Source organism: Anser anser (genome assembly GCF_964211835.1).
Source record: "Anser anser genome assembly, chromosome: 20".
Classification (NCBI taxonomy): Eukaryota; Metazoa; Chordata; class Aves; order Anseriformes; family Anatidae; genus Anser; species Anser anser.
Window position 1 is genome coordinate 1378301 of NC_139741.1, and position 15293 is coordinate 1393593.

General features: G+C 39.2%; 1 protein-coding gene across 2 annotated transcripts in view; it reads left to right on the forward strand.

Moving 5' to 3' along the window:
• The window catches only part of NF1 (neurofibromin 1), a 98380-nt gene extending 84181 nt beyond the window's left edge, over nucleotides 1-14199 (forward strand). For both annotated transcript variants that reach the window (XM_083806095.1, XM_083806096.1), the window contains 5 exons: nucleotides 504-604; nucleotides 2007-2149; nucleotides 2941-2987; nucleotides 3785-4001; nucleotides 11799-14199. In XM_083806095.1, coding sequence (XP_083662221.1) covers nucleotides 504-604; nucleotides 2007-2149; nucleotides 2941-2987; nucleotides 3785-4001; nucleotides 11799-11941 — 651 coding nt within the window. In that variant the 3' untranslated portion in view covers nucleotides 11942-14199. The remainder of the gene's footprint in view (nucleotides 1-503; nucleotides 605-2006; nucleotides 2150-2940; nucleotides 2988-3784; nucleotides 4002-11798) is intronic.
• Nucleotides 14200-15293: the final 1094 nt, after the last annotated feature.

The following is a 15293-nucleotide window of genomic DNA, read 5'->3' on the forward strand; positions in this document are numbered from 1 at the left end:
TTGTTTTGCAGAACATGTCCAACAATTGATCTGTTTTACTTGTAGATTTGTTTTACAAACTAATTTTATATAGCAAGAAGTTACCACATATTATATTTTAAAAGTTAAGTGAACATTTTTTGAAATTCCAGCATGATTCAATTTAAAACTTGACTAACTAGTAATGTAGCTACCAGTATGAGAGTGCTTTCGTCAGATGCACCAGTACAGTTTGCATTCCTGTTATAATGCACAGAGTCAGTTGCACAGTTTTGTCAAAAACTGGCTTTTTTTTTTTTTTGCCAAAATAGAAGGTATTGCCAGCTGTTCTTATTGTGTCCAACGAAGACATGAAGTCACTCGATTCCATGTCCGAAGAGGACATAAATTAATGTTCTGTAATGCTGCTTTTTCTGCAACCCAGAAGTACTAAAATCTGAAACTACAACAACAACAAAAAAGCCTGTAACTACTCAAATTCTCTTATTAGAAGCATGCTAATTTAATCCTTTACATTATCATAGGCAACATTAGTGAAGTACACTACTGATGAGTTTGACCAGCGGATTCTGTACGAGTATTTAGCAGAAGCCAGTGTTGTCTTCCCAAAGGTCTTTCCTGTTGTGTAAGTACCTGAAACCCTGACTTGGCCTTCCTTTTAAACAGTCTCTGGACCAGAGGAGCATGTATGAGGTACTTCTCATTTGTAGGTTACTAGCTGCAACCTGTCCTTGCCTTGTTGAGACAAATGTCCATTGCAATCTGAGAATTGTCTTTTTTTCCCTATGTTAAATGAATATAAAGTTCCTGCTAGAATAGGCACCCTTGGATAGCAGCGCTACAGATGGTCCCAAAGCACTTCTCAGCACCGGGTTCTGGGCAGGCTGGCAGAGCGTGGGAGAGCGCTGTGCCGCTCTTGCTAGGGAGCCGGGCTGTGCACATCAGGTTCTCCTGAAAGCTTTCAGCGTCACTGCTGCCGTTGGTCTAGTGGCACAGCATGGCTTTATCGCTTACTTGTTACTGTAGGGAGTCAAATTATGTTTTAATGTAGTCATATAGTTTTCTATAGAAGTCTGTATGTAGTGTCTCTTTGGTACTATTTTTGTACCAGTTAGACTCAGATTTTTTTTAATAAGTAACCCAAAAAACTGATTTAAAGTGTGATTCAATGTACTCGTTGTATGTATTTCTTTAGATACAGGTTAAAAGTAGTATTCACTACAGGCAATACATGCAAGGGAAACCCAGCTATCAGAAGGTAAAGTGAGGAGACTTTTAAAACTGACTGATGCTTGATTTAGAAAGAGTGGTACCTTCTTCTGGTTTTATAAAGTAATGGTCAGAATAAAACAAGTTCTGTGAGCTACTGAAATCACAGTTGTAAGTAACGGGCATTTTGCCTCAAAAGAAAAAATGCTATTAGGAAGCCCTGCATAGACAGCCCTCTTTACCATTACGGGCATTTCTCTGAGCTCATGATGTCTTAAAGGGTCAACACAGAGGCTGCTTGAATTGCCTGTATCATTACTGCCCAAGTTGTAGGTTGTTTTGTTTTGTTTTCTGTTAAATCATGGGGTGGGCTTAACGTACGATGTTGTTCTGTCCTCTTCTGTGTATGCTTAAACTGATTGTCAAACTTGATGGGCATGATATAGTGCAGTAATACAGTGTGATCAAAGCTTGAGTTCTGCAAGGGAGCTCAAATGAGTCTGTACCCTCGCAAGTTTACAAAAGTGCTTTGAAAGTTCACCTTTGACATGTACGCAAATGCAGGGAATAATTTTTTTGGTTGAAAATGATAAACATATTTGCAATCTAAAGTGCTAGGCAAAAAGAATGCTCTGATGGGTCCTGCTGTTACTACAAATTTTCAGAAGTGTTATTCCTCTTAACGTCCTCGCTGCATTCTACTTCTAAAATCACAGAACTTTTGAAAATCCCACTTTAACTGCTGTTTTTTAAAGTCAGTTGTAAACTGTATTCTTATTTTGTGGAAAAAAAAAATAAGCCACTGTTCTTTTCTTTAGGCATAATTTATTGGATTCCAAGATCAATACCCTTTTGTCACTGTGCCAGGATCCAAATTTGTTGAATCCAATTCATGGGATTGTTCAGAGTGTTGTCTACCATGAAGAGTCTCCACCCCAATACCAAACTTCTTATCTACAAAGTAAATATTTGGGTTGTGTTTTTTTTTTAACCGCTGTATTTTAAGTTAGAGTTGCTAATGAAAAAGTGTCTGAATTATTGCAGCCTTAATGAAACAGCAAGCCAGTTTTGCTGTGTGGATTCTTTCCAACTTCATAAATCCAAATAATAGTTAAGTGTTTGCATATTAAAAAAACAGCTACTGACATGACCATTAAAACTGGTTTTTGTAGTTGTGCATCAGATATTAGAAGTATAATACTCACTATTTGTTTCTACTAACCAAATTATATGGTGGTGATGAATGGTGAGCTTTAAGTTAACCTTTTAAGTTATGGGTTAATTTAATGATTGGTAAGTTTTATAGAGCAACATTTGTTTTTTAACACCTAATCTCCACTTTCACGTGACACTCGAGCACTTAAAACCTAAATATTTTTTATGATCCTTAATCAAAGACTATCGAGGAAAACTCATAAGAAACAGATGACTATTGAGAAAAATTTGTGTTGATATAATTTCCGAAATGAGACACATATTCACAAGTTAAATTTACCTTTTAAAATATCATCAAGAATTTACTGCATGACAGTTCTGCGATTTTGAGGCTCTTTAACTTATGTATCTAATAAATTAGAATTCTATCATTTTATCTTATTCAGTTTGGACAAAATTTAGTATTTTCAGTCTCCAAATAAAATATCTCATTTCCATGCTGAAGTAGATCCAAGTAATCCTCCATGTGTAATTTCTAGTTGTTTTCTGTCAACTAAGAACTGTGTTTTTGTGGTAACATTCAATTTGTTGTTGTAGGTTTTGGATTTAATGGGTTATGGAGGTTTGCTGGCCCATTTTCTAAGGTAAGAATAGTATGCTGTATGTAAGTTCATCAGTGTTTTACCATTGTTCTCATTATAAAGAACATTGATGCTTCAGGAGGGGTGCAGATAAATGATAAATTACAGAATTGATATGAGCAGTTAGTGCCATAAGGCTCACTTTCGTGGCTAAAACAGTTTTCTAGCCTGCAGTGGATATTTTCATAGACGCAGTAGAGTCAACTTACTGAAGCTGGCTAAAAGCAGTCAGGTGTGTAAATGCACCTTTCCAGCACTCCTAAGTTCACTACATGTACATCATTCAGAAACTATTTCTTTAGTTTATCATCTCTGTCTTACAGTTTAAGGAATTAAATCAATAAGAGTGTTAATTCCATAAGGATAAATTTTATGTTACAGCAGAAAAATTAAAGAATTTACCATCTGTACTGCTATCTGTTCCCTCTAGTCATTGTAACAAGGAGTAGATAAGCAGGATAGGCAGCGTTCTGGATGGTAGGTTATGGGGTATAAGTAATACTTTTAATAATCTGTTAGGTTTGGGTAGCTGTGGCACTTTATGAGTGAAACGGCCTCTCTTTTCTGGCCTTGTAGTTCCCAGCAGTACTGAAATCACACCTACAAGTGATCTTTAATAAGTGCATTTAGATTAATCTGGAAAAGATCACAAATCAGTTCTTGCTTATACTTACTTCAAATGCTTTTTAAAATTTCCAGGCAAAACCAGCGTAATCTTAGAGTGAGTTCTGGGGCAAAGCTCATATTGACAGAAAAGTAGAAAGAAAGGAATCAATCTTTTTTTCCCCCATCACCCACAGCAAACACAAATCCCAGACTATGCTGAACTCATAGTGAAGTTTCTTGATGCCTTGATTGACACGTATTTGCCTGGAATTGATGAGGAAACCAGTGAAGAATCTCTCCTGACACCCACATCTCCATATCCTCCCGCAGTGCAGAGCCAGCTTAGCATTACTGCTAACCTTAACCTTTCCAATTCTATGACCTCGCTCGCAACTTCCCAGCACTCCCCAGGTCAGTAGCTGTTGTGATACTACATAGGTAAGGAGAATTTATTGAATTTACTGTTTATGCAGCCAAGTGCTCAGTCTCATTGTCTTTTGGGGTGTTTTTATGCATCAAACATTATTGCATTATTGAGTCAAATGAATATTAAACTGTTGACTAAGATAGTACACAAATATTTCAGTTGTTGGATTTTGTCCATCACAAAAGCTGTCTTCCAAGTCGTTATGCATGAAGAAAATAACATTAAGTGCATCAGAACAAATAGGTGCATCTAATTATGGAAGATACACAGCAGTGAATTCTAGAAAATTAATAAATATAAACATATAATCATGGTGTTTTGCAAGGAGAACAGTATCTGTTTAGGCAGTACAAGCTAGCACCTATTAGGAAAAATAATCCAGAGCTGTGCCGTGGACAAGAGTGTCTGGACTGACTCAGTTTCAATCGACTATGTGGACTATGTGGTTTCTGGCCAATACCCTTACAGGCAGCGCCATACAGAGGTCAAACTCTTCTTGAAGAAAAGAAGTGTTCAGGTAGATGAGCGTGGAATACTGGGTCAGTTTAGACTACTGTATTGCCAAAAATGTGCAGATGATCAAATGGCAGTGTTCAAGAAAAGTACAGGCATCAAAGGCTGTAAATGGATAGAAACACTAAATTCCTTCTGGCTTTGGGAAAGGGGAATTACAGGGAAATGCAGAGGTTAAATACAGCAGCGTGTATTTTAACTTTTTGAAAAATGAAAAAAGTAGAGTAAAAAGTACTTGGTATAGTATATGGGGCATAAGCTAGAGATAATTAAATATAGGAAGAAAAGAGAATATATGTTAAAGAAATCTCCATGAAAATTCCTGCTGAAGTGGTTTTGGATTAGTGGCTGATACATTGAGGAAGTGCTTTACTCTTCTTTGTCATAAAAATTATGCTATCTGATGACTGTTGTGGTTCTGAACACTAAAATCAATCTACTGTATTTCTGTTTTTTTTTCTAACCTTGATGAAAGGCTAGAAACCACTTGCATTTAGGTTTGATAATTATGGAAGTGGACTTTTTGTTGTTTTCTGTTTGTTTGTTTTGAGTCTTGTTTTTCACTTGTTTCTGTCAGCCCTGAAATAAGTCTGGCTTAGGTATACATAAGGAGCCTGCTTTGGCAGGGGGGTTGGACCCGATGATCTTTCGAGGTCCCTTCCAATCCCTTCAATTCTGTGATACATAGCTCTACTCAAGAAATTTGGTCTTGAAGATCATCAGTTTGCTCTCAGATGCGAGAATGTTTTTTGTTGAGTATTATGAATTTTGCAGAGGGGAGACAAGTAGTGGTGCAGTGTGCAAAAATGAGACAGTGTTGTGTTGTTTCAGTAATGTAGGAATAGTGATTTTTTTTTCATGCAGTGAAAGGCAACTACAACTCTTTTTTTTTTTTTTTCCTCCGGTCTAAGAATTCAATTTAAATTGTTTAAGTTTGGGAAGATTACTTCTTGACATACTGATGCTGAATTCTAGAATTATATTTTAAGATGCCTATCAGTGTAAATATACTGAAAACAGTTTGCTTTCCAGTCCCTCCAACTCAGGATGATTTATTATATTAAATAAATTTGTCTGAAATGAGGAGAAAAAACGTGAAGGCTATTTTCCACAGCTGTTTTTCCACAGCTGTTACTTCTTTTTCTGCTACTTAAGTAACGGCACTTTTTTTAGCTTAGAGGAGACCTTTGTGTCATTGTGGCCATAGTATTGTTTCCTTGTTTTGCATTCCTGCCTGAGAACAAGTAAGAAAAGAACATTGGCATGAAAGGGACTTATTGGTTGCATCCTGGCATCCCATTTGATTTGAGCAATAAGAACAGGTAAAAGTTGAGGTTGGAGAAGCTTTACAGATTACTATTTTACAGCGTCATTTATTTATTATAAAGGCATAATGCAGCCGCTGTGTTGTGTTATCATGTAGTTCGTCCTGTATAGAGAAATATTTCTGTATTATCCGTAGCTGCACTCTGTTAGGGTTAGTTAACAACCAGATTATGGAAAAGGAAGGTGGTTTGATAGAACATTCTTATTTGGCATACAGCTAAAAATTATCTGTGAAGTTAGACCAGGAAGAAGGATAAAACTAAAGGAGGAAAAATACAGCTGGCCATCAGTGTGAAAATAAGTACATTATGGACAGCCTCTTCCCATGTAAATGTAGCATCAGTGGCAACTCCAACAGTTATAAATTGTAATAAAGTACAGTCTATGAAGACTACTTATTTGAATAGTCTTGAATTCCTTCAAAAAGTTAGAAAGTGGATTTGCAGGTTTGTATCTCTTGACTCTGGGTATTTTTTTTAAGCAATATTTTAACAAGATTTTTGGCAGATACAGGAGGTCATACATTTAAATTTATTAAAACTTAAATTTCGGAGTGTTTAAGTAGAATAAAGTATTGCTTTGTATTCTTTTTCTGTAGTCTTGTAGTAAGAACACAGATACGCTGTAAATTGCATATAGGCAAAAACTTTCTAATGGTTCCATTTTTATGTAACCACACCGGAGGCATCTTCATAAGGAGTCAGCCTTTAAAGGTGTTTCAAGATAGTGAGAAACCGCCTTAAGTGATTTACTATTTTATGAAAGTCTTGTGTTGACTGTTTAATTTTCCCATCATCTCTCACTGGTTTTTAGTGTCTGTCTTATTTGCTTGATCATTCTTGCTTCATTCAAGCAATTTCAGTGCAAAGCCTTGGTATTTGATCAGGGGATCTCCAGCTTTCTGAAACTGTGGACTGGGTCACAACATGGGGCATTTCATCTTGCTCCTCCATCCCACATTTATTATACCGCTCCACCTTAGTCAATATACAGTTTCAGTAGTTTAAACTCTTATGTTAACCAGGGCAACTTTGCATGCTTTGCTTTTTAAGCTACTTAATTTTATTAAAAATGTAATTGGTCTTTTGGCGCTTTATACAGCTCCATTGCTGCGTACAAGAATTTTGTGTTCTTGTACACTGATGGCGGTGTTTATTCATTCTCTCCTCACTGTAGAGACAAGAATGAGGGAGTAAGCATATCTACCAAGATAAAAATCTTTGGTAAAAGAATTATAGAATATGAAGTAAATGTAGGCTGCAGGATTTCTTAAAACAGCACAGCAACTATGGGACTAATACGGAATGCAGACCTGCCATCCGCTCACTCTGACTTGAGAACGACTGAACAAGAAAATCAACTCTTTAGCAGTGCTGAGTTACTTTGTCACACCAAGTTTAAAAAAAAAAAACCAAACCGTTACATCCAAGTATTTTTTTTGTTATGCTAAGAAATACATTAAATTGCAGATAACATGAAAAATAATATTTATTGCATCTGGAAACAAGTAGGCAAGATTGTTTATAAATGTTTTGTCTGTCAGCATCTCCACCCCCTCCCCTTCTCCCCGTGTCATGGACATTATTCACTTATGTTTTTTCTTTCATTCTGTGTCTGTGAAGCTTCTCTGCCTTGCTCTAAATCTGCAGTTTTCATGCAGCTTCCTCATCAAGGTACACTCTACTTCCATCATATTTGCACGAGATACTGCTTGATCTGCTTTAGGGTTGGGCTTGTGGCATGAGAAGTAGTTTACTAATCCTTTTGAACACGGGAATGGCTTCAGTATAAGAGCTAAGCTGCTGAATTTCTTGTGTGATGCTAATAATATTTGATGATATAGCAGACAAAGAAGGTCATTCATGTCTTTAAGAATAATATAAATTTGGTAATAAAGAAGTGGAATCTTGGTATGTGAAATTATTCTGCTGCAGATATTAAGGTAAAATGTAGAACTGCCTCATATTAGCTCTAATGTTAAGGCTGACTTCCCCTGAACCTTCAGTTGCACGCCACCAGAAAGCAGGCGTAAGTTCTTTGGACTAAATTGACAAAGGCTCACTAAAATGGATACTCATCAACACCATTTGATTTCTGCTTCTATATGGAGAAATATATATATAAAAAGAAAAGAGCTGCAGAAGACTTTTTTTACTTACACCCGTGGGTTGCTTCCTATTCTCATCATAGATTGTGACTTTCGTAAGCTTACACCCACACAGGGAGTGGAAGGATGACAGCCCGCAGGCAGCTTCTGGCTGGAGTTTTGATTTTCCCTGTAACTGTGGAATAGTGGAGTATATTTGCTCTTCTTGCTCATGCCGACGAGAATCAATCTCTTACAGGAATGAGACAAAAAACTGTGGAAGATATAATTTGTAGTAATAGGATTTTGCTGTAACCTTTTTATTTGCTGTCAGACATCCTAATTTTTGCTGCTGGTTGTACTTTGAGCCCCTCCCATTAAAATACCATTCCTGCTATTCATCCCAGTGCTGCACATGTACTGCAAGTGTTGGGTGTTGTTAAACATGCCTCAGACAATCATTTTGTTGCAGAAGTAATGTGACAGCTACACGAAGATATTGCTACACGAATGATTGACTTGAAGTAGAATTATCGTAAAAGTAATAATTGATGGGAAGTGTGTCTGCACTAAGCCCAAGTCTCAGATTTATATCTTCAAATGACAGACTGTCCAAAGACGTTAGAGTAATGGCTCATAACCCAAGGCTTTCATGTGTTGTCATATGTCAGCATGAAGCTTACACTGATGGGGTTTGTTCTGGAAGGTTGTTCCATGTGTTCTGGAAGGTTGTCCCATGTGATTCTTTTAGCACAGCATAGTAAGAGTTACCTTGTCCTGCAGAGAACATCTGAGGCTTCTAGGAAAGGTATACGCACTTGGGTATAAATCATCTGTGGTTTCATCCTCATCTTGTACTCTGTAAGCCTCCTCCTACCCCTGTCTGGGGAAGCTGCGCTTCTGCAGAAGCAGTTATCGTTAAGATTTCCAGACCCACCTGTTCTCTATGTGTTTCCTGTTAATATCCTTCTTAGAAAGCTGCTTCTGTAGTTGTTCTTGTTTAAAGTTAATTCTTGGTTCTTTTTCTTCCCCTCTTGATTTGCCAGGGCTTAAATCATTATAATAATTGGTGTCTACACTCAACTCTTCAAGTGAGTACCTGCATCAGTTCTATTCCTGATGTATCCAAAATAAGCCTACTTACCCCTCCTGTCCATACCTGCCAGGCAGTGAGACAGTCCTTAAAACCTTGATTTGTACTTCATATACTTACAATTGTCTTTCTATTCCTGAGCTAAGGCTCAGTGCTTGGGGGGATTTTGATGTCCTTGTATACACACAAATCTTTTCTGGTAGCAAGAAGTAGCCTCTGCCACTGCAGACTTGAGTTAAATTTAATTTGCTTGTTGTTCTCAAAACTGTAGCTGAAAAGGGCTGTGTGGCCTGCAAGACTTGCATTTGGGGTTTTCAGTGAGTATGTGTAGTGATACGGATGCCGTGAGGATGGAGCAGAACCCTTCATCTGCTGGCTGGACGTTCTGTCCGTACCTACAGCTGGTCATCTGCAGGCCTTGAGCCAGAGGATTGTTCCCAGGCCTAAGTAACCAGCCTGATATCCCAGCAAAACTTGGGCTTTTGAGAACTACACTGAATTGGTGTTGTGAATGATTTTAATTGTAATCCTATCTCAGCTGGCAGATACTAAAAACCGTATTCCAGCCTCGTGACTGCTGATATCTTGTTAAGGCAAGAGTCTGCGCTGGTAAGAGCCTGGCAGCAGTGCTGCGCGTCCAAGTCAGGCACATGCCGAAGTGCCCGTCTCTCTCAGGCAGACTTTCCGTGCACTTTACAGAGTCTGCCTTCCCTCTGTAGGTGCCTAAAGACAGAGAACTTGTTTCATTTGTACAAACTCGGTGTAACTTTATGAAGCGTTCAGTACAGATCTCTGGTGATGTTTTTAAATCAGTTTGTCAAACGAGACTTTCTTGGCTAGCTGGAAAGCCTTGTTTACCAGAGCAGTCTCAAAAAGAGATGACATAAATGGTCTCCAAGCTCTGGTCCTAGTGTTTCCTTACGCTTAATTTAGGAGGGCTTCTTTTTGGGGTTATGTATGGAGAATTTTATTTCAAGTACCCATGTACATTCTACCAACAAGCATTTTGGAGCACGTCCCTTCTGCGAACGAGAAGCTGTGTCCGCAGGGAGGTGCTGACGCTGCCGTCGGCTGCGGGGGGTTGTCAGCTGCCGAAACGGAGCGCTCTGACCGGGATCCCACTGGCCTGTTGGTTACGAGCAAGCTTCCAAGCGTATTTGCAGTGATTTTTGTTGTCACTGTGAACGTCAATATATATTTATAGTTGCAATATATGTGTATAGATAAACCGAACAGCAGTATTGAAATGCAGATGTCGCACATCTCCGTTCGGTTCACTCCGGATTTGCACACTGGTTTTGCTGCCCAGGTTGTGCTGTGGCACACAGTAGATGAGAAGTTAGGACAGGCTACTTTGCATGTGCTTAGCACCTATTTTCAAAATATTTGTGTTTCGATTGCTATTACACGTAGGTGACTGGTGCCCGGAACAAACTGCGAATGAGAAAACGTGGGGTTCTGTAGTGGTCTTCAGATCAGGAGGTTCTGAAGGTATTTTAATGTCCATCTGAAATGCATCCCTTTCTCCCCAGGTTGTTCTACATGTCAGGTGTTGTTACAATGCAATTTGAAACAGCTGGAAACCTTGCAAATATGATACTGTTAGAACTTGATTTTAATGGTACTACTCGACTGAGACTGTTGGAGAATGGAAAGGCCTGCTGCTGATGACAGCACGCTTTGTCAAGGATTTTCTTGTTTTGAGTGACAAAGAAAAAAATTCATCTTCAGATCCTTAATGCACATTCGGCTTAAGTAGATGAATAATGCCTACCTAAAGTATCTTTTTAAAAAGTAGGTTCTGAGAAGAAAATTTAGCAATTTCCCAGACCCAGGCAATTCAGCGCATCTCTGATGTGCATCCATCTAAATCATATGGATCATCTCCTTTTTGTTTACACATACATATGCTATTTCCCATATTAAATAAAATTGCTATTTGGCTAGAGATGACTCGGTGGATTCAGTGACCAGTTCATAACCCCTGTATATTTTCATAGTGTTGTGACGTATTGAAACAAATCAGCCTGTGTCTGTGGGAGTATTTTGTCTTTTATTCTTGGACGCAGCTTGAACTAACAAATCCAGTCTGCAGCTTAAAAAAAAAAAAGATTATTTGAAGGAGTCTTGTTGAAATTTGCCCTGCGTGGACGTGTGTGGATGGGCACCACAGGTTAGCACATGGACGTGTTTGGTCAGGTCAGAGGCTGTGCTTTCCCTGAGCAGAAAGTCATACGTTTGATCCTGAAAAAATGATTTTTCATATTACAGAACTGCAGTAAATCAGCTGTATCAGATCTCTCATTTACGAGTCGTCATCACCAGTAAGGCTGTGTTATGTCTTGCTATAACAGTTACAAGTTTTTTGTTTTTTGTTTTTGTTTTTTTAATAAATTGTTCCTCAGATGTCTGAAGTGCTTTCCCAGCTAGGGCAGCACCGCTGGTCGCTTGCGTTACGAAGGGCTGTTTCCGCACCGCCACCTGTACGCATGGCAGAACTGGGCCGTGTTTCGAGCACAGCGTCACCGACTGTCACCGTGTCGCCGGTACCTGGCCGTTGCGTGGTCCGGAGGGCGCTGCCTGGCAGGCGCGGGCTCCGTGCACCCTGCGATGCCTTTATTTTGGCGTCAGAGGCGTCACAGTTTTTTGTACCACATAGGTGCCTACATGCTAACCTGTTTATTTGCAGAAGCATCTGTCCTTAGAGCATTAAGCCGCAGGGTGGGCAAAGCGAGGCTAACCTCGATCTGTGTGTTTCCCCAGGGATCGACAAGGAGAACGTGGAGCTCTCGCCCACCGCCGGCCACGCCAACAGCGGGAGGATGCGCCACGGCTCCGCCAGCCAGGTGCAAAAGCAGCGAAGCGCTGGCAGCTTGAAACGTCACAGCATTAAAAAGATTGTGTGAAATTTGGGTTTGTTTTTTTTTTGAAACTGACTGACGTACGTGGGCCTCTTGCAAAGGGCCCCCCACCAGTTGTGATGCTGCACTTAATTTTTAAAGTTCCCATCCTGTCAGCCATGTTGCCAGATGATCAACTCCTGAAACATTGCCTGAATTTTAATGCCTTTTTTTTTCTTCTGTTTTTGATTTAAGCCAGTGTTTCAGAACCGCTTATAGATCCTGACGGACTTTGTAGCCGAAGAAAGCGTGGAGTTCTTTAACGCTGCAGTACAGTATCTTGTCCAAATATGAAAGCCATTTTCCATAGACGGTTCTACCTTGCTTCTGTGATATGCCTTGTTTGTTTCTTCTCTGAAGGAAAGTGTTAATACTTAATCCTGTTTGCACACTTGTCAAGGTAGTGGCTTTATGAGCCGGGGAAGTTACTATAATTCTGGTTTTAATTCAAACCTGTAGGATTTTTAGCTGTGGACTTTTTTTTACCATGCTTAAAAGAAACTTACAGTAGCCGCAGTACAATGAGCTTAACCAGAAGTGGTTGATTAGATTAAATTTCTAGTAATTAGCAATAAATTTAAAGAGGACAAGGAGGCCGCATGAGTCTCTTCATTCCCCAGACCATAGCTTCACATACTTGGACTGTATATGGACCAGACTGGACAAACTGGCTTTTTTCCAAAGCAATTTTTTTTGCTGTACTTTAACTGCACTAAAGAAGGTTGGATAGTGGAAAGAAAATCATCACAAACTGACTATTATGGTGTCATTGTAGCAATGTTGAAAATTTATTGCTTCTTTCTTCCATTTAGCCTGTACTTTAGTTTCGCCCTTCCCACCAATATGCACCTTCGAGAAATTCCTGGCAGAAAAACCATTGGGGTATGGAGGGGAGAAAATTTTATGGATTAACTTCCAGCTCTGGGAGGTTTTTTGGCAAAGCTGCTTTTGTGCTGCCCAAGCAGTGACATAAAAACAGTAATGTTTGCTTAAGGTACATGAACTTAAAAAATAACTGACATTTTGTCAAATCCAGGTTACGTTTGAATGTTTGCAGTGCAATTTCTGCTATCAGTACAGACGTTTGCAGTCAAACCTGTCTTGCAGAGCTTTCGAGGGGGTTCAGTTTGCAAGGGTTCGTACTTGGGGGTTATACAAAACTGAAATTGCTATCACTGTGAAAGCCACAGTATCACTTGTCAGGCACAGTAGTGTATTAGCAATGGATGACTGTGATAATATGCTGCTATGTTGAGTGACATGTAAAGATGTGGCACTGGGTGCTACAGATGCTACCTGCACGGGCTGAAAACGTGCGGAGTGTTGGATCTCAGCGGAGAACAGAAATTCTGACAAAAAGGCCTGTCATCCAGGTGCTCATCTTAGGGCTACGTATATCTACTGCTAAACAACAGCTATACTTCCTAGTTTGAGATCCCTGTTGTATGTTAGAAATTAACAATTTATAAGTGGCTTTAAAGGAGAAAAAAAAGTATATAAAAAAAAGGAAATCCTCTAGTGCAATTTTATTAGTGGCTTTCAGTAAATCAAACTCCACAGCTAAATTGTTAGAGAATGGTACAATTAAGTGTTCAGATTTTATTGATATAGCACGTAATTCACATGTATCCACACAGTAACAATGTAACATTTATGTAAATAAAAATGCCTTTATTGTATTGATTCATAAAATAACAACTTAATTTTTTTAATTTGTTTACAGTCCTGGAAGAACTATGAACACAAACTTAATATGCAAATAGTTTGCCAAAACAAGAGGAAAAAGTAGAATTAGCAATCTTGAAATAGATACATTGGAAAATATTAAGACTTGTGCAATTAACCAAATCTTTTTTTCTCGACTGTGTAGAAGCTGCAGTAGAAACGTGATTACTGAACTGATACAGATCTATGAAAGGGATTATGAGGCTAGAAGTGAATTTAGGAATAGAGCAGTGACTCGTGCCATGTTTTTAAGCTGCTATGCATTTGTAATTTGGGGAGTCACTGATACAAAAACCTTTCTCATCTCATACATCAAATTGCTAACAGCCGCCTTCGGTGTCACTGTCAGTTTGCTCTTGGTTATACTGAACCAGGCTAATTCCAGCCCTTTCCATTTTAATGAAGACAATGAATTGTAGAAGCCCGAAGACTTGTTCTTGCCATAGGTGGGAGGAAAAAAGAATATCTTGTAATTTGCTGGTAGGAAAAGGTAATTTTCAGTTTTCTCCTATGAGCAAATTTTCTTTAAAAAGAAATAATTCCAGCTGAACTACCAAATCAGTTTCATTCGGACTGAGTGCATTGCAAGTCTTCTAGTATTTTGCATTGCTTATATAAAAAAGATGTCATTAAATTAGAATTAATGCAGTCTTAGAAATACAAGTAATGCAAAATCAAAATGGACAATGGTTAAAATTACCTTTTGTGTGAGAACTAGAACTAGTGCAAGCTCTCAGTCCTGGCTGGAAAAAAAAAAAAAAAAAAAAACACTTTATAAAGCAAGTCAATACAACTTAATTTGTTCTATATCCTGGAAGGTGGGGGAGTCATTTAATTTTTTCACAGCACAGTTCAGTAAGAGGACCTGAACTTTTTAGAGCAGGGGTGTCAAACGTGTTAGGTAAAGAGAGATGAATTTTGGTGTAACTATAGTCATGGAATCACAGAGTGGTTTGGGTTGGAAGGGACCTTTAAAGCACATCCAGTTCCAACCCCCTGCCATGGGCAGGGACACCTCCCACTAACTCAGGTTGCTCAAAGCCCCATCCTGCCTGCCCTTGAGCACTTCCAGAGCTGGGGCGTCCACAGCTTCTCTGGGCAACCTGTTCAGTGCCTCACCACCCTCAGAGTGAAGAATTTCTTCCTTATATCTAATCTAAACCTCCCCTCTTTTAGATTAAAACCATTCCCCCTTGTCCTACCACTACACTCCCTGACAAAGAGTCCCTCCCCAGTTTTCCTGTAGGCCCCCTTGAAGTACTGGAAGGCTGCTGTAAGGTCTCCCAAAGCCTTCTCCAGGCTGAATACCCTCAGCTCTCTCAGCCTGTCTTCATAGGAGAGGCGCTCCAACCCTCTGATCATCTTCGTGTCCCTCGTTTGGACTCGCTCCAAGAGGTCCATGTCTGTCTTATTTTGGGGGGCCCAGAGCTGAATGCAGTGATGGCCGCTCTAGGTGGCCACAGTCTATGGCCAAGATTTAATTCAGGGCCGTGTGCGCCCTGATACACAGCAAAGTGATCTCCCAGTACCAGTATTTAGGAAGTTTGTGCTTAGGTCAAGGGGGAAAACATGGCCTTTCATTAATAATTAAACTTTTGTTAGTAACTGGTTGTTCAGTGCCTTATCATTCATC